The sequence below is a fragment of the Macrotis lagotis genome, chromosome 7 (assembly GCF_037893015.1).
Source record: "Macrotis lagotis isolate mMagLag1 chromosome 7, bilby.v1.9.chrom.fasta, whole genome shotgun sequence".
Lineage (NCBI taxonomy): Eukaryota > Metazoa > Chordata > Mammalia > Peramelemorphia > Peramelidae > Macrotis > Macrotis lagotis.
The window spans coordinates 89,643,678-89,663,481 of NC_133664.1; the positions used below are offsets into that span (position 1 = coordinate 89,643,678).

General features: G+C 33.6%; 1 protein-coding gene across 1 annotated transcript in view; it reads left to right on the plus strand.

Moving 5' to 3' along the window:
• Positions 1-19,804, plus strand: part of PAXIP1 (PAX interacting protein 1) — an 82,752-nt gene that overhangs the window by 55,100 nt on the left and 7,848 nt on the right. The window contains exons 11-16 of the mRNA XM_074193294.1: positions 210-331; positions 1,701-1,885; positions 4,098-4,141; positions 8,909-8,979; positions 10,755-10,857; positions 12,185-12,353. Coding sequence (XP_074049395.1) covers positions 210-331; positions 1,701-1,885; positions 4,098-4,141; positions 8,909-8,979; positions 10,755-10,857; positions 12,185-12,353 — 694 coding nt within the window. The remainder of the gene's footprint in view (positions 1-209; positions 332-1,700; positions 1,886-4,097; positions 4,142-8,908; positions 8,980-10,754; positions 10,858-12,184; positions 12,354-19,804) is intronic.

Below are 19,804 nucleotides of genomic sequence, written 5' to 3' on the forward strand. Positions count from 1 at the left end.
GTAATGGATTCCTTTTGTATTCCCAGCCCCCAGTACAGTGCCAGGTGTACAGTAAGCGTTTTATAAATGTTTGCTGCTTATTGGATGATGGATGATTCTAAAATGTTTGCTAATATGTCCCTAAATTCTCTCTATCACTGGAACTTTTTTAAAAAAAGAAAAAAGTAGAACTTTGGGATTTTATTAATGGTTTTTACTTTTTTCAACAGATTATTTCAGTGACTGGATTTGTTGATGGTGACAGAGATGACCTAAAATTAATGGCTTACCTTGCAGGAGCCAAATATACAGGTTATTTATGCCGTAGCAATACAGTACTCATTTGTAAAGAGTAAGTGATATGTTTTTCCTACTATAATGAAGTTCTTTCTGTTAAGGATACCACTGTATTCCTACTTAGTCAAATTCACAAACTCAGTCATTTTGTATTCCTTGCTCACTTTCACCCCACATGGCCAGTTAGCTGGCATCTTGGCAGCTGCCTCCACATTTATTCATATCATTTCCTTTCTCTTGACTTAAACTACTACCACTCTTGTTCAAGTCCACATCGTTGTTGTTATAGCTCCCTACTTGGTCTTATTCCAGTTCATCATCCATACAAGCTGAAATGATTTTCCTTAATTACAGGTCCAGACAATTCACTCTCCTTTTTTAGAAAACTCTAATGGCATTCTCTTGCCTCTGGGATCAAATATAAACACCTCTGTTTACTTTTTGAAACCTGTCACAGTCTGACCTTATCCTACATTTTCTGTCTGATTGTATATCATTTTATTTCATACTTCCTGTAGTCTAGCCATTCTGTCTTGCAATTTCACCCAAATGAGAAATTGAACAGAACCTCACAGGGATGCCATTTCTCTTCTTGTACTTTTTTTTTTGTTTGTTTCGATTTGTTTCTTTAAGGCAGTGGGGTTAAGTTATTTGCCCAAGATCACACAGCTAGGTAATTAAGTGCCTGAGGAGGAATTTGAACTCGGGTCCTCCTGTCTCCAGGGCTCTGTCCACTGTACCACCTAACACTCCCTCTTACACTTTTTAATGTAGAATATTCCCTAGTTTTGGAATCTATTTCCTCCACATCCCCACCTCTTAAGATTTCTTATAGTCAGCTCATAGCTACCTTAAGCTATTTTTGATGACTAAAATAGTTAGTGTCTTCCCCCTAAAAAGTTAATTTGCATTTATTTTGTATATATTTTGTGATTTTAGTCATATACACACTTGCTCACAGTCTTCTGGATAGAATTTGAAGGCAGTGGAATTTCTCTTTGTCTTTTTAACCCTACTTTCTTGGAATAGTGCCTGACACATAAAAGATGCTTAATAAATTTTTTTTATTGATTAATTTGAACAGGAATCAAGTGTAAAGCAATTCTTTTAAAAGACAAATAGTAAAAATTTTTGTGGTAGTGGTCCTAGGCATAGCTATAAAAGGTGAATTACAGTTAGATATAAGTAATAGTAAAGTAGATAAAAGTAGGACTATACAAAATTAAATTGGTGATCTAGTATTCTGGTATTAATTTTGTAGTGTGAATTGACCATTCTGTGCCTAAATTATTGTTTCAATCTTAATGTGATTTATTTTTTCAACAGTGTTTAAAAGAATTTCATTGTTGTCAGAGATGAAAACTGAATTTTTTGGTAAAAACTTCCAAGTATTTGATAAATCAATTTTCTCCTTATATGCAAAGGCCAAGTGGTTTGAAATACGAAAAGGCCAAAGAGTGGAGGATACCGTGTGTGAATGCCCAGTGGCTTTGTGACATATTGCTTGGGAACTTTGAGGCCTTACGGCAGGTGCAATGCAGTCGCTACACAGTGTTCAACTTGCAGGATCCATTTGCTCCTTCTCAGCATTTAGTTTTAAATCTTTTGGGTAAGTAAAAATTCAAATACTGCAAATTATAATTCAAAGAATTAAATATGAAATATTCTCCAATTATTGAGAACAAATACTTAGATAACAACCCTGAGTGAAAACTGATTATGCTTCTATTCATCTTCATTTCTATAAGACCTTTTTCTCATTTTCATCCCATGATTAGCTGAAAGCTACTTAATTTTGAAATCTTATGCATATTAACCAGTAAACTTGACTTTATGAGCTTTTTCTTTCTCCCTACAGAGAATTCCTTATGCTTCTTTATATTTTTCTCTTAGTTTGAAGGACTTAAAAAAATTATCTTGTTGTCCAGCTTCCCACTTAACATAATAATTTTTCTCTAACCTCCATGAAAAACTGCTTTCTAACCTCTACCTAAATAAATACTTTGAGCAATAATGAGTTAGCTACTCAAGAGAACTGTCCCTATCTAATTTTAGATAGCTATAATAAGTAAGATTCTTTTATTTTCCTTCTAATGTTTGTGTCCCTATAATTTCTACTATTTGTCCTCTAATTCTGCCCTTTGAGAAACTACATGGAATAAATCTAATGCCTGTTATCATTCAATAATAACTCAGGTTTTCAGTGTTGCTTTTTACAACTCTAAGTGTAGATAGTTTAAGTTTTATCATCATCATTTTACAATGAGGAAGCTAAGGTCCAGATCATGTAGCTATTAAGTGTTAGAGCTGGGGACTCTTCCATTTTGAAATCATTTCCATCTCATCAGTTAAGATGGCACTAGTTCCATGAACAAATGAAATAATCATCTATTTTTGTTTTAAGTCCCATAATCTTTAGCACATATTAAGGCCTAATTTGTATACTAATTTTTGTTTGCATACTTTATCCTTCCTTTAAGAAGACAAGAGTGATCCACCTTTCTAACTTCCCTTTGAGTCTTGCAATTTGTACGCTTAAATGTTGAATTAATAAATACATCCTTGATATCTGTGCCCCACTATTCACTCATGATCAGTGTGAACCACTGACCTTTGAATCTAATAATGGCACTTTTTAAAAAATGTTATGGTTTATAGTTTACAAAGCAGTTTCACATAGATTTTCTCTTTTTTTGTAAATACTGCGCTTTTCACAGGAGTACATGTAGTCTTGTTTGTGACAACTCATTTTTATAGCCTTTTAACCTTTTTTTTAAACTCTTAACAGTCATCTAACCTATTAGTTGTCCAGTGTTGTATAATCTATTAATTTAATATTGTGGTAATAACCTACTTTTATAGGACCTTTTGGTTGCAAATTACCTTTTATGTCTTCTTTCAAGTTGTTAAAATGTATTTGAATAAAATGAGATTAAGTGCAGAAGCCAGCAATATGAGAGAATATGCCACTGTGAAGTTGGGACTACCTTTTCCCTCAAGCTAATATAGAACTTCACTTTTAAGTTCTTCTCTTTTGATAAGTCATATTACCACTCATGGAGATAGTGACAAACATGAGTTTTCAGAGTAGGAGAATTCTGCATGCTGGAGTCAGGTTTGACTGTTAGGTCAGTTCTGACCTATATTTGGTACCTGATTATCTCAAAGAGCTTTCAGACTTCTTTCTGTAAGTGATCAAAGTACCTTCAGATTTTCCAGAAGGACAGGGATAGTATTAATAGTAGAAGCTATTCTTCTGCTGTATCCCTTAATTAATTCTTGAAGCCTTAGAACAATTTCTAGCCCCTTGAAGACCCTCCCAGTCATCTAGAAGTAGACAAATTTGCCCAGACTTTCTGATTAGAAATAATCAGATCTTGTACTTAAATAGTATTTTGCCTATTTCTGGTAAATGGTGAAATATGTGTTCTGAGATTATTTCTGATAGTTAAAGTTGAATATAAAAAAAAATTTTAAAAAGTTGAATATAAATGGGGTTCATAAAAAAATTTGAAGTATAATGTTGTTTTTCTTGATGTAAGAAGAGAATTTCTCCTAAATTATATTTCTAGTAGTGGTGATATGGGGAAATATCATGCTCATTGTTTAAGGGTGTACATTTAGAATAGCTGACCCAGGGCTGATATAGGTGTGGTGGTGGCTTTAAAATTAAAGTTTACTTACTAGCATAGAGGCCATCACTAGTTCAGTGGCATTACATTGTAACCAAGTGACCTGACAAGTCATAGAATATGTACTCATGTTCGTATGAAGTTTTCTTATGATGATCTAATTGTAAAATCTTGTATTTTTCTCTTAAGAGGCATGGAGAGTTCCATTAAAGGTATCAGCAGAACTACTAATGGTATGTTGTTGATAACTTTTCTTTGTTTTCCATTATTTTAATAATTTATTGATTAGTCTAAGATATAGATTCATGGAATAAAATAGATCAAATGATAGCAGATATGTTACACATGATATGTTAGTGTAGTAGAACAAAAGCTATAGCCAGCAGTTGTTTTTCTACATCAGTATATTATTTTATATTTTAATCTTGTTCATTAAATATTGGGTTTAAAAATAACTTCTGCATTTCTCTATCATGATTATTTAATGTTAGGATTAGTATTGTGGATTTTGTTTTGTATGTTTTCCTGTCGAATCTTGGTTTAGGCTGTTCAAGCCTGTGCTATTGGATACTGGATAGACCTTTGTTATTTTATATTTTTAATCTCAGAATTCAGAGTTTATATTCATTGAGTCTTTTTCACCTCTTCCTGTCTTATCAATATAGAGGAGTTGGATTATTCTTATTTTGTATAAGTACATAAAATGACTTTGTCATTATGATCAAATAACTAATTGACCTAGAATCTGATCTTCTTAATCTAGTGTTCTGGTTTCTATATTATTTAAGTGTGATCCTGAAACCATTGTTGATCTTTGAGCATCTTCTGAATAATCTCTGAGTGTCCTATTTTAGTAGTGTTTATAACATAACAGTGTTTGTCTGCTTTTGTTTTGGGCATAAGTGACTATTACATTGATATGTCATAGAAATAGTATAATTTTTCTAACAATACTTGATGATTGCAATTACAACCTTGTAAAGTGTAGCTAGTGTGTTATTCCCATTTTGTAGATAAAGAAACTGAGACTTAGAAAAATTAAATGACGTAACCCACATTCATATAACTAATAAATATTAAAAACAAAATTCTGACCCAGATCCCCTAACTCTTATTAGAATGATTGCTCTTTTTACTCCCAACATACTGCCATCCTACAGTTCAGATAGGTGAGATGAATTATGGTCATCAGAGTCTTTATTCTAAAATTTTCACAAATTTTCACAAAATTCACAAATTTTATCTTAAAATATATACTTATCTTTTTGAAGCTCTCTGGCTTCTCATTCTTAAAATTATAAGTTATTTTAGTGTATACTACTAAAGTGCTTTTCAAACTTTAAAATACTATATAATTTTATTGGTCTGGAACTTTTTTACAGATACTTGCACTGTGTCCCAGCCATTAGAACAAGACGAATTGGGTAATGTTTAATTAGTATTACCTTTAAATTTTATTTCCTTTTACTTTGTAGTCAGTTTGGAGACCTGATAGATCTTGGAAAATTAACCAGAATATACTATATGTCTTCTAAGAAAAAAATTCATTTTTAAAAAATATTTTATTTATTTTCCAGTTACATACAATTGTAGTTTTTACCAATCTTTTTTTTTTTTTGCAAGGCTTTGAGTTTGACAGTTTTTCTCCCACCCTTCTTTCCATCTCTTCTGCCGCTGACTGAAAGCAATCGGATGCAGGCTTTACTTTTATAACCATGCTAAAAATAGATTGAAATTGAACTTTTTGAGAGAAGAATCAGATCCAAACAGAAGAAAGAAAACAAAAAATCCATTTTTAATGGTGAAAGATCTTTCAAAATGGCCATTGGAGAATGTCCTACTTGAAATTTTGATGTTAAATAATGAAATCTTTTCCTTTTTCTTTTCTTTAGCAAAATAAATCTAAAACTAGGCTGTCATGAAAATTAAAAAAAAAATATGTGAAGAAAGTTTACTGGCATTGTTTTTGAATGGATTGTGTAGTGGAATGTAAGCTCCTCTCCCATATCTAGCACAATGCTGTGATTGTAATAGGCACTTAATAAAAGCTATGAATTGAACTGAATTATCTTCTCAATTTGAGTTCCTAGCTTGCAGTAGGTACTCACTTAAGTAGATGCTTTATTTAAGAGGTAAAAGGAGGGAGTAAATATTTCTTATAAATTTCTGATTGACTTAAGGGGAGGGGCATTGTGTCAATTGGTTTTTTTCAATGTATAAGTATTTATTCATTGAGTGCCTATTATGAGCAAGTTAGTGAAACTGTTCCTGTCTCCAGGAGTTTATACTCCAAAAGGAAATAACATAGACATAGTTAAGCAAATATAATACCTGTGTATATAAGTCATTTTAGAGTAGAAGCAGCTCTAACAACTGGGAAGATCAGGAAAGACTTTGTATAGGAGATGGTACATTAATGTCATGACCCTTGAAGAGAGTTTTCTGGACCCTGGGAGTCTCTGCAGTAATTCTGCAGACTCACCTTAGCAGAGTAGAATGTTTTTTGGGGGAATAAAAGATAAGGGAAGTTTAACAGGAATATAGAGTGTGAAGGAAAGTTTTGTGAAATTAGTCAAGAAAGATAGTTTGGAACTAGATTGTGAGCAGATTTAAATGTTAATCAGAAAACTTTCACAGTTAATAGAGAACCTCTTTGTTTTGTTTTTAATTTTTTTCGATTTATAAGCATTTCTTAACTCTTTCAGCTTACCTCCAAGACTCAGTTTATACTCCACCTTCTCCAACAGCCTTTTCTCAGCACGTCCTGTTCCTCCCCTTCCTCTGTTGCCATTGCCTTATCATTAATTCTCATTTAGAATGTATATACATTTTTTTAATAAACACTGTGCATATCTTGTTTATACTTAGTTGTTTGCATGTTACCTCCCCCATGAGATTGTCAGGGAACACTTTTGATTTTCTGTATAGCACTATCTTTTTTTTTTTTGGTCATGGCACTTAATATGTCCTTTTTGACAGGACTAAAACTTGGCATCATATTTGTGTAGATGTGTGTATGTATAAGACACATGTATATTTAGGTATATTTCACATCCGCTAAAGCCACTAAACTGCCTTTTGAAAATTTATTGAAATTATTGAAAATTTTAACTTAGTAAAATTTATCAATGATTAAATTATTTGTAAATTAATTTGTAAATTGATATTTTTAATCCAGTACAAAAGAAAATATAAATTACTTTTCTTCTGTAGGCCTTGTTTTACAGATGTGTAACTTAAAAATTAGGATCCACTGTAACCTCCAGTGGATACATTTATATAATGAACACACACACACACACACACAGATTATCTTATTGTCAGGAGGGCCTAGACATGAGAAGATGAAATATAGGATAGAATTAAACTGAGGTATGTGGAAAAAGAAAGCATGGCTTTGAATTCATGGGTATCCAATCATTTAACTCTCCTGGGCTGCATCACCCAAAGAAAACTTGTGTATATATAAGGGTCACATATATAATTTAATATTTATATAGGATTATAGCCCACAATACCAATGAGTATAATAAGAAAATGTAATAATGCCACTTGAATGGGCCTTGAGGACAGCATACAACTTGTGGGTGGGACACACCTGGTAGAGCTTTACTTAAATCCAAATCCAATCTAATTGATTGTTGATAATGACTTAACCCATTTACACGTTAATGAAATGTCAACTTATAGGTTCATAGACTCATATATATGAAACTAGAACTGGAAGAAGGGAAGAAGAAAGCAAAGTCATAAGAACATTATCATAATGTAAAAATAGTCATTATGGAGAGACAAAAACAAAGACGATTAGTGGTAATGTGTGTGCTTATATAGTTATCCCTTCCATATCATAATTTTCCCTGTCTTGGTCTTAATATTTGCTGATCTGTAAAAGATATTTCATAGGAATTTTTGGGAAGTTTTGCAGAAGCTAGATGACACTCTTAAGAAAAGAGAATAAAGTATATATATCATATTGAATAATTAATATAGCTTATGATCAAATTCTTAACCCAAATTTTTTAAAGTATGTAAACAAACCCTTCATATAAGAAAAAGAAAAAAATTTAGACTTCTCTGGTATGAAGAGAGGGACAAAAAATTTATGTGCAAATTTTCCAGATTGAGGTGAGTGCAATGATTATGGAAGGGAAAACAGTACTGTTAAAATTAGAACACATTGGAGGTGAGGAGATAGAGAATGCTGAGAAATAAAGTATTTTAGAATAAATGAAAAATTGTGAACTGTATTTCAGATATGAATTGATGAGGATCATGCAGAGGTTCATGATTCTCATAATGGAAAGGAAAATAGCTTGTAATATTAAGAGGGAAACCAGGGTCACAGCATTCCTAACAGCAGTTTAATGATTATACACAAGATGAATCATCTGTGTGCTTTCGTAGGGAAAAAGACTCTGATAACCATTACCCCCAAACTGCCCCCTTTTTGGTACACAAACACTCTTACAGAATTAATTGGGGACAGTGGTGCTATTTCTAATCATTCCACCAATTGTGATAGCCTCTTTTCAGTTTTTTTATTTTGTTTTTTTGTTTGTTTTTGTGGGAAAATGGGGTTAAAGTGATATGCCCAAGGACACACATCTAGGAAATTATTAAGTGTCTGAGGCTGGGTTTGAACTTCCTCCTGACTTCAGGGCCAGTGCTCCATCCACTGAGCCATTTAGTCCCCCCCCTTCCCCTTTTCATAGTGACTTCAAAAGTTATTTTTTAAGACTAAATAAAAATAGCTTGGTAAAAGACAGTATAATGAGGGAAAAGTTGAAGGTGACTCTATTTAAATTATTTTAACTTGTAAGATTTTTTTTAATATTTTTCTACTCTTAACCTTTGCTTTCATTGCGCAAGCACTGTATTTTGATGTTATTGCTCTTGGATGTCTACTTGTTCAAAAATATATACATAAACTATTTTAAATCAAATTGGCCTCATATTATTCCTTTTATATTTTAATAATTTTCATATTTTAATTATAGGGTATGAGGTTACCTCCTAAATTGAAACAGAATGAAGTAGCTAACATTCAGCCTTCTTCCAAAAGAGCCAGGTAAGTAAGGACAGTTTTTAATTTCTATTACTGCTTTTGATTGTAGAATAATCTTAGATAAATTTTAGAAGAATGACAGGCTCTTGAAAATTTGAATATTTATACAAAATTTTCATTTATTTAAACTTGAGAGAAATTTTCATTCAATATTTTTAGAATACATTTTTACTTACCTTGCATCTTTTCCTATGCATTAACAGCTTTGTGTCATTTTATAGTTAAAGAATTAAAATTCCCATGGTGTGAACAATAGTTTTGGAAACTGAGCTACTGCAAAACTCTTGCTAAAATGGCAAATCAAAATATATTGTCTGTTGTTTCAGTAAAAAGTTTTAAAAATAAGGTTGGACAGCCCTGATCTAGGGCACCATTTTCTAACCAATGATTTGTTTTTCTGAGACGATGTCCTGTCCTTCTGAGTTCCCTGATTCTCTTTTCCAATTTAGATCAGGAAGATTGAAGTGGAGAGAGGAGAAAGGAAAGGGTGGAGGCAGTGTGTGTGTGTGTGTGTGTGTGTGTGTGTGTGTGTGTGTGTGTGTGTGTGTGTGTGTTTGTGTGTGTGTGTGTGTGTGTGTGTGTGTGTGTGTATCTGACTGTCTGTCTGTGTTTAGTGGAGAGAAAGAATGCTGCCTCTTCATCTTAGATTGAAAATGTTTAGAAAACATTGGTTTATAGTGGCATAGTGCTGATAATTCAAAAAAAGTCAGGAGTACAAATAATATGTTTGAAAAGTTCTGGTGACAGTCTCTTCTAATTATTAGAAAACCCTTTGAAAGTTTAAGGAATGGTTTGAAGTATGGTCATGTGACTTAAAACAAGTTTAATATCTATTTCATCAATGTAATTTGTATCATAATTTAACCTTTGTTAAATTATGTTTTTACTTCTTTGAGGTTCCTTTCCCTTCTTTAACATTTAATTTTTAAAACTTCATGGGTTGTCTCATTGCAATCTAGATTGAAAAAAGTGTTAGAGATAATCTAAAACTTATGAATAAAAGTATTAAGTATTGCTGTTGATGTATTGCTTTAAACTATATTGCTTTAATAACAGTTTAAATGTAGACATATATACAAGAAACATGTTTTGTATAACTTTGTAAAATGAATATAAACTCGATAGATTCTAAGTTTTTTATTTAAAATTTAGCACCTCTGGGGTGGTTAGGTGGTGCAGTGAATAGAGCACCGGCCTTGGAGTCAGGAGTACCTGCATTCAAATCTGTGTGGCCTTGGGCCTTGAAAAAAATCTAAAAAAATAATAATAATAATAAAATAAAATTTAGTATCTCCTTTCTCATGTTTTTTTAAAGAAGGCTGTTCTTATTTTCTTTCGGTAATAGTAATAGTTTGTTATAACTGGGAATTAACTGGTTGACATGTTCATATCAAATTGTCTTTTGTATGTGTATGTTTATGAACATAAATCTGGAAAACAAAATTCTAAAATAATAAAAAGTTCTGTTTCTATTATTTGAGCTTCCAAAAGACATTAATTATTACAACTTGTAAAAAAATCTTCCATAGTTTGTACTTTTCAGCATAAAGAAAGTCTCAGGAATTCAGAAGTAAGAAATTGAGGTGTACTTTTGTCAGATATAGAGCATGATTATTTATTAAAATACTGTTAAATTAGGAAGACATTAAGGTCCACCTACTTTTATTTGTACTGTTGGGGATTATTTAAGCCATATGTTTTATAGAATAAATTTTATAAAGATATTTTTAGTTCTAAATAAAATAAAGCCATTATTTTGTGTTGCATGTATTTTGTAGAATTGAAGACATACCACCTCCCACTAAAAAGCTGACACCAGAATTGACACCTTATGTGCTTTTCACTGGATTTGAGCCTGTCCAAGTTCAGCAGTATATTAAGGTGAAAATTTGCTTGGATTTTTATCAGTAATATAGTGAAACGTATCACTTCTCAGTGTTTTTGCTTCTGTTCAATTGGGTTAAATTTATAATTTTTCTGAATATTTTTATGAAAAGGGAATATAGTATTGAAACAGTCATCTTAATTCAACATTATTATTTAAGCCTGAAATATTTGCTCTTGTTACTAGTAAAATTTGGGCCAGATGAGTAATCTACTTCCTAAAATTTAGAGGCAGGCATATTGCTATTTCAGACCAGTGGAATTCATTTAATAAATTATTATTCTTTTTTCTACTGTATCTTAGTAGCCTAACAGAGTGATGGTACCTTTTCATCTTCTATAAATATACTCAGATACTAGCTTTCTCCAGAAGTTATAGCCAGTTTTTAAACTATAATTTGAATAATACTTAGAAATATGCTTTCTGAAATTTTTTTGAGTGAGCCAGACTTTTTCTTACAATAAAATACTATTAAACTAATATGAGATATACTTCATTTTTCTATTTTCTTTCCTAATGCTGAATTTTAAAAATATTTTATAGTCTTTGAAGCGCAACTTAATTTTGTGCCATCTTCAGAAAATAACTATAGTTTTCATGAATCAGATTTTTTTTAATTTCATGTTCATGTTTTTCAATTTTCATGTCATCATTCTTGAAAAGAAGATAGCATTTTATTATTCATTAATAGCACCAAAGATATTATTTTTATCTTTTTATTTTTTTATTTTTGCTTCCGTGTAAGAGGAGTTTCAGATCAGACAACCTAGAAATCTTTGTTATCATGAATTGGACAGTTCCATTCAAATCATTAATGTTACTCACAGAAAAACATTGAAATGTATTATTGAAAATATGATTGTGTATATGACCTAATGTAAAAGTGCAGTTTTCATATATAATATATATATGAAATATATATTCACAGATATATGTTAAAAACCCACTTCACATAGAATCAAGTAACTCTAGAAGTATTTATTGTTAACTTTTTCATTATTTTATCTTTTTTCTCCCTTATGGTATTTTTGTTCTGCCTGCCGTATTGTTTTTGCCACGGCTGTGAATTATTTCATACATTTGTTGTAGTCGTTGTAATGATTTGACTCCAATTGAAAGGAATATTGCTCTAAAATGCAAGGTTTAAAAATAAAAGGGAAGTTACCTAATTTTATTAGGTATGTAAACGATACTATAGAATAGTCTTTTTAAAAATAAATCTGTCTTGAGTTTAGACTTCATCTGTTTTACACCCCATTGATAACGTCTTTATAGATTTTAACTATTTAATTTCTGATCTTACTATGTTTGTACAACTTTTAGAAACTCTATATTCTTGGGGGTGAGGTAGCTGAGTCTGCACAGAAATGCACACATCTTATTGCCAGCAAAGTGACCCGCACTGTAAAGTTCCTGACAGCAATTTCTGTAGTAAAGCATATAGTAACTCCAGAATGGTTAGAAGAATGTTTCAAATGCCAGAAATTTGTTGGTAAGTAAAAGCACCAGTAACATTTTTTAAAATGCCAAATGCAAAAGTTTAATTAAACCATCGGGAGTTGATTTGTTCCAGAGTGTTCTAGATGTAATTATGGTATAATCACAAGCATTAAGCTTTTACAGTTGTGAATAATATGTATGAATTTATAATCTTATGAAATTTCAAGCTTTGGCAACTCTGGCGCCTACTGCTATTTTTAAGATAAATGCAATCTGGTTGATGTCCTTTTTTTCTGCCCTAAATAGAAGCATCACATTAGCAATAAAAGTTTGGGAAGTGTCTCAAACAGACAAAACAGAGAGAGACACATATATACATACATGTACATATACATGCAAACCTCTTTCTTTTCCTAGAATTGAGCTTTACTCCTTCATTTTCATCCCAACAAACATCTAATTTATTCTTTAATCATTTAATAATCATCAGTTAACACATGTATTTTGTGTCTCAGAATTCCATTTCTTTACATTTTCAGATGAAAAAGTAAAGGGTTAGGAAATGAACAGTATTAGGAAAGAAAAATTACTTCTATAACATTGCTTTATTTTTGTTAATGACATACTTGGTTACAGATTCTTCAGAGAGAGCTTGAGGTAAACTGAGAAACCATTCTTTCTTCACATGTAGTCTAGTTACAAAGAACAGACTTGCCAATAGAATGGAATCTTTCACCAAGGAGTGACTTAGGTGTTCCTTTAGGAAGGCTGAGCTTACATAAATAGAGTGGAGAGAATGGCCATTGCCTTTCCTGGCACCTGCATATTGCAGAGCATTGTGAGTGAAGCCACAATGTTAATCAGTGACTGAACATTTAATAAATGCCTTTCACGAATCCTGTGCTGTATTAGGTGCCTAGGGGTTAAGGCACTCCAAATGAAACAGTCCCAGCCTTAAGGGAGCTATCATTTTTATCATCAAGGACATATTCAGGTATATATAGAATAAGTTTACAGTAAACATAAAGGAGTTTAGGAGGAAAAGGTACCAACAACTGGGGGGGGTGAGGAGAAGAGTTAGGAAAATCTTAATGTAGAAGCTGGAGCCGAGTCTTGAAGGAAGTAAGGCATTCTGAGGTTGATGTGAAAAAGAGTTAATCTAAGCCTTTGAGGACAATCACTGCCAAGAGAGATGGATACAAGATAGTATTGTACATGAAGAATACTAAGAGGATCAGTTTGGCTGGACTTCAGAGTATGGAAAGGGAAGCAATGTATAATAAACCTAGAAAAGGTAGACTCAAACCAGGTTGTGAAGGGCTTTAAAAATCAACGAGAGGATTTGTGTTCACCTTAGAGCCTACAGGGATACCCGAGAGTTTACTGAATAGGATATAACATGATTGGACTTAAACTTTAAAAAAATTATCTTTGTAACTGTAGAATATAGTTTGAAATGGTTAGGACTTGAAGGAGAGCAAGGAAGTAGAGGCTCTTGCTTTGGCAAGAGGTGATGGCTTTGGGACAGATGTGAAAGATGTGGGGGCAGAAATGGCACAGTTTGGAACCTCAGTAGATATGTGGTGATGAGAATGAATGACTGGAAAGTTAGTGGTACCCTCAACAGAAATAGGAAAATTGAGAAGAAAAAGAGAGTTTTTGAAAAAAGATAATCAGTTCTGTTTTGTACTACATACTGAGTTGGAGATATTTTGGCATATTGACATATCCAAATGGCAGCTGAAGAGGTGAACTGTTTTGGAGTCATTTGTATAAAAATGAACGAACACACCCAGCTTGAATGTATGAATAAAAAAAGGAAGTACTTGTACCTAGCACTGGGCTAAGCTCTAGAAATACTAGTAAACTGTAGGAGCTGACAAGATCATAAAGAGTTGAGTATAGAGAGAGAGGATTTCAGAAGAGAGCCTTTGGGGTGTGATGCAAATGGTAAACCAGCAAAGTGAAATTCATTGACTATTACTTCTGTATATTGGTATGAAAACTAGAAGTAGTTCAAGGAAGACTATGTGTACTGCAAGAAAAGATTGGTACTGGGGAAGAAAATCTGAGAAGTGTGATAAAATAAGATGCACTGTGAGGAAATTACATCTTTTGGCTTGAATGGTAGAATCAGGTCTAGTGGTAATGGGTTTAGTTTTTATATATTCCAATTTCTGTTGCAGATTATAGACTGCTCTGTAATGATAGGGGAAAATCTTTATCATAGCAGCTGAAAATCTATTTAAAGGCATCTTGGTAAAGAGACGAGAGGTAAGCAGTATTTGTCACAAACTATCATTGCCGCCTTGACCACCATCTCCCCATAAACCCTTGTGGAGGTAGTTGCAGTGTCCCCAAAACCAGCATACCTCCTTCCAGTATAGTCCGCAAAACCCTTATCAAGAATAGGAGAAATTGTGGGAAAGTGACCCACCTTTTTCTCATCATCAACAGCAACAAGTACTTGCTCACCAATCCTTTATCAACAGGGAAGCAAACACAACAGGAGCCTTAGAGAAGTAGCAGACCATTGGTGGTGTTTTCACAACAGCTCACAAAGCCCTTATTAGAATAGGGGAGGGGGCCTTCTGTCATTCCCATCAAACCCAGGCAGAACAGCCTAATTAAAGCAGCAAGTCACCTTGGAAAGAAGTAGGAGGTGGTACATGACACTACTCCAACTCAGGGCCTCCACCCATCATCTTGGGAAACAATCTCTTTGGAGCTACTTGTGCAAATACAGCAGCCACAACTGTCGCAGATTCAGAAAAGAAAGTTCTTGTCACTAGTTTTTGGCAGTATCAGATGAAACTGAGATGGTTTTATCACTGGAAATGACATTCTTAAAGAAGAGGCATTATTGTCTGTTTTGCTCCTGTGCTCCAAAGGTTGGTGGGACCTTTCTTTTTCACTTGGAGCTGACAACCTTCCATTTGAGTTCTCTTCCCCATTAGAATGAAAGCAGAACTATTTTACTTTTTGTATCTCAGCACTTAGCACAGTGCTTTTTGCACATAATAGGCACTTAAATTCTTTATTCACTTAAATGCTTAGAGCTCTGCAAACTAGTTAAAAAAATCAGTTTCTCCTTACAGAAGGTATGTAAGTACTTTCATTATTATCACTAAAGACATTATTACTGGTTACCTTTTCTAAAGTATTTTTTATAAAGGAATTCCAGTGATGATAAGCTTTTGTTTCCTTTCCTCTTTTGCCTGGCACTGAAGGTCATGAATGCTACTAGAAATCATAACCTCTTTCATCTTTGTTATATGAGTTATGAATTGGGACAACATGCACTAGTGACAAGAACCTTGGAAACTTGGGTTCAGGCCTCCCTTTTGTCATTCACTAGTAGGATGACTGTCAGTCTAGGTCACTTAGCCTCTTGAGGCCTCCTTTTCCTTACCTGTAAAATGAAGCTGTTGGCTAATATCTGAGACAGGTGATCCTGGACAAGTCCTTTAACCATTATCTACTTCAGTTTCCTTATCTATAAAATGCAGACAATAGCACCTAACTTGTAGAGTTGTTGCCTGGCACATAGTAGGTGCTTAATAAATATTTCTTTTCTTCTTTCTTTCTTTATCCTACCTTCTTCCCTACATTGTCTTACCTCAAACAACTGTTTTGAACTTTTGTTTCTCTTCAAGGCTGCTATGGTTCCTTTTAGCTGAAGATCTTTACATCACCTAAAAATGATGCCATTCATTGAGGGCTCAATTTCTTCCCTTCTTCATCTTACATCACTCAGGCATTTCTCCCCCAATGTTTCATTTTTTTCTGTTTCATTTGAAGAGGATCTCCTCTTTGTCAGCTCACCCTTTGCCTTCCTTCACATGTACCCTTGAGTCCATTCCTTGTCAATTTCTTCAGCAAGTTCCCCACTATCATCCCTATTCTTTCCAATTTTCAATCTCTTCCTCTCACTCATTGCTTAGTGCCTAGAAACTCCATGCTTAAAAAATTCTCAATTGACTTAGAAGTCCAAACCAGCTATTATCTCATAACTTTTCTTCCCATTCTGCTAAAACTCCTTGAGAATGTCATCTGCACTTGGTACCATCACTTCTCTTCTAAACTTTCTTCAGTCTGGTTTCTAGCCTAAAGTAAGCAGCAGTTTCATCAGCATCCAGGTGGTATAATGCACAGAGCACTTGGCCTAAAGTGAGGAGGATAGGAGTTCAGATTCAGTCTGAGATAGGAGCTCTGTGATTTTGGGCAAGTCACTCTACCTAATAGCACTTATCTTCAAGGGTTGTTTGTGAGTATCCAATGTGATAATGTTTGTAAAGTGCTTAGCATAGGTCTTAGCACAAGGCACTATTGCAAATATTAGCTAATACTGTTATTAGTGCTAATTGCCATATCTAATGGTCTTTTCTCAATTCTGAGCCTCCTTATCCTCTCTTCAGCATTTGATAATATTAATCACCTCCTTCTGGATATGCCTTCTCCCTAGGTAGTCATAATTCTTTCCTGGTTCTGCTCTATTTCTCAAATCATCTGGGTTATACTCATTAAACTTGTCCGTCCTCTGAAGCCTGTCTCTTTTTTCCTCTACTCTGTTTTTACTTTGCTGTCCCATTAACTCCCAAACAAGAGTTTGGTGATCATGTCTTGCACATGATTCTCAAATCTTTCTATTCAGCCCTGGTCTGTCTACTCAGTTCCTGTCCTGTATCATCAGCTGCCTTTGGGGCATTTTAGAGTTTCTAGGAATTTCAGATTTAAAACAGAACTCATTATCTTTCCTCCTAGACCCTCTCCTCACCCTAACTTCCCTTGTACTGTTAAAACACCATCATCCTCTCAATTGCCTTCACCCACCACCTCAGGGTTTACTTGAACTCACTCCATATAACTGATTTGTTGCCCAGCCACATCATTTTTTGCTTCACAACATGTGTGTGTGTGTGTGTGTGTGTGTCTCCTTCACAATATATGTCCTTCTTTTTACACTCTTCGCCACCACCCTTGTGTTCAGGCCCTCACTACTTTTTCAGTTGAACTATTGCTGTTGCTGTCTAATTTGTCTTCCTGCCTCATTGCTGTGTGTTATCTCCCATTTTGCCAGGCTCTTCTTCATTCAGTTGTCAAGGTGGCTCCTGATCATTTCCAACTTGACCTCTTTGACCTCCACATCCATAAGGCTATCCTTTGTGTTTCTCCAACCTGACTTGGCTTTTAGACTGGTTATCTTGTTTGCTTGTCTTCCTCTTCACCATGACCTCTTACTTCTCTGACTTCCTTCAGAATTGACTTAAATTTGATCTACTCCATAGATAACAATGCCAGCATCCCACCTGCATTGTATATTTGGTAATTAGGTGAATTCCTAAAGGGTAGTGACTTTTTGTCATTCTTTGCATAGCACTCTATGGTATCTGGCCTATATAGTAAGAGCATAACAAAAACTTTGATTTGTTTTTATTATTTAATACTTCCCTGTTGTTCCCTATGCCTGGAATGCTTTCTTTTCTCTCATTCTTCACTGGTTGTATTCCTACTGGTACCTTAAAATCTAATTCAGATTCCACGTTAAATTAAATGTTTTTGAATTCTTTTATTTGACCTCACCCTTGACTTCACATAACACTTTTTTTGGTAATTCATCAGTATACTTAGCGTATGTTTTAGTGATTTGTTTTATATTATGAAGACATTATGGTTATAAATCCTCCACTAGACTGAAAGCTCTTTGAGAGCAAGGTCTTTTTCATCGAAATTATTATTTATCATCCCTAGCATGTTGCAGTCCCCTAAACAATGTTTGCTAGTATTGTAAAAATGTGTGCAGTTCTGTGTATAGAAATCCAAGTCTTTGTATGTGTATGTTTCAAGTCTTTACAATTCCTAGACCCCTTTCTTTATAATTAATTTTTAACATGTAATTATCTACAATAGCTCTCCTGTAAATGATAAGCTGAAGCTCAGACAGTTTGAATAGATAGCAGAATGTGCAGAGTTATGGATTTGTAGTGAGGAAGAATTTGAATCATTACCTCAGATGCTTCCTAGCTTTGTGATCATGGGTGTGGTTACTTAGCTTCTCAGTCTTAGTTTAACTGCAAAATGGGGATCGTAAATATAGCACCTATCTTGTAGGGTTGTTGTCAGAATCAAATGAAATAATATATATGAAATGCTGTATAAATTAGTTATTGTTATTAAAGTGACTTGTCCAGTTCTTAGTTTCAGAAATTGCATTCTAAAATCAGACTGATTAGGAGAGGATTTTATTCTATGAAATTTTGTAGGCATTTTGCTATTACTAAACTATGATAGTATTAATGGTGGGATTTGAAACCGAAGGAGAAATTTTAATATACAGGATTGGACAAACCAACTTTTTGAATACCAAAGGTCTAAACAAACACACTCAAGTGCAGACTAAATTAAAATGTATTTGGGAAATATGTACTAAAGCAAAATACAATAAAACATTTGTAACACACTTTAAAACTTAAAGCAAGTAGCCCATAGAGATCTTTATGTGTAGATTAGTGGCCCCCTTCATTCAAGTGTGATCTCACTGACTGAAACTCAGAGAAAATTTTTTAGACTAATATGGTGGACTGGCCATTGAATTTGTAATCAGAAAATGTGAACTTTAATCCCAACTATGCCATTTAGTTCCAGTTGACCATGGGCAAGCAAGTAAATTTACTTTTAGTATCTTCATATGTTGTAATGAGGGAGTTGTGGAGTTGTGTTCAATAGAAAGTCTTAACTTCAGATTTTATTATTTTGGGGTCTTTTCCTACATTTCAGTCCTTTTGAAAGAAAAATCTTGAACTGAAATTCAAATCTAAAATAGTTCTTATGTCAAATTATACTCACATGTTCATGCATGCACATAGACACACCTATATATTTCCTTCTCTATCTAGGTTTTCCTTTTCCTCTTCCTATTCCTCTCTTCCCCTTCTTCTCTTTCTCAGCCTTGAGTTTGGTATCTTTAAAAAAAAATAACTTTTTTTCTAGCAGCCTCCAAAGAAAAGCTGATTGGGCTTTAGGAGTAAATGACTCTTGGAGTTGGGAAATAATTGTTGCTTTTTACAGGGTCAGAGGCTATCACCTTATAAGCCACTTAGAAATTAGAAATATATATTTTATGAAGTTAAATTTTCACATAAGTATTTGACACAACAGATGAAAACATGACATTGAAAGGCTTGTTAATGTTATTTAATTGTTTGGTTAGTCTGGATATAGAATTTCTAAACTGGCCCCAAAGTTTGCTGCTAACTAGTTATGTGGTCTTGAATAAGAATAATTGTTTTTCTTTCTATTCTAATCTGGGGGAAAAGGAGATAATAGATGTTTTTAGGGAGATTGAAGTTGATGTTCCCCTCTTGGAAAGAACCCAAAGACAATTAAGTGCAGGTGCCTGAAACTCTGTGAGCGTACCTGCCTCTGGCTCCTTTTGGAAGTTAATGGGTGTTAGGTTTGGGCTGGTGAGGAGTTAAGGATTTCAGTTTACTTGAGCCTTCAAAC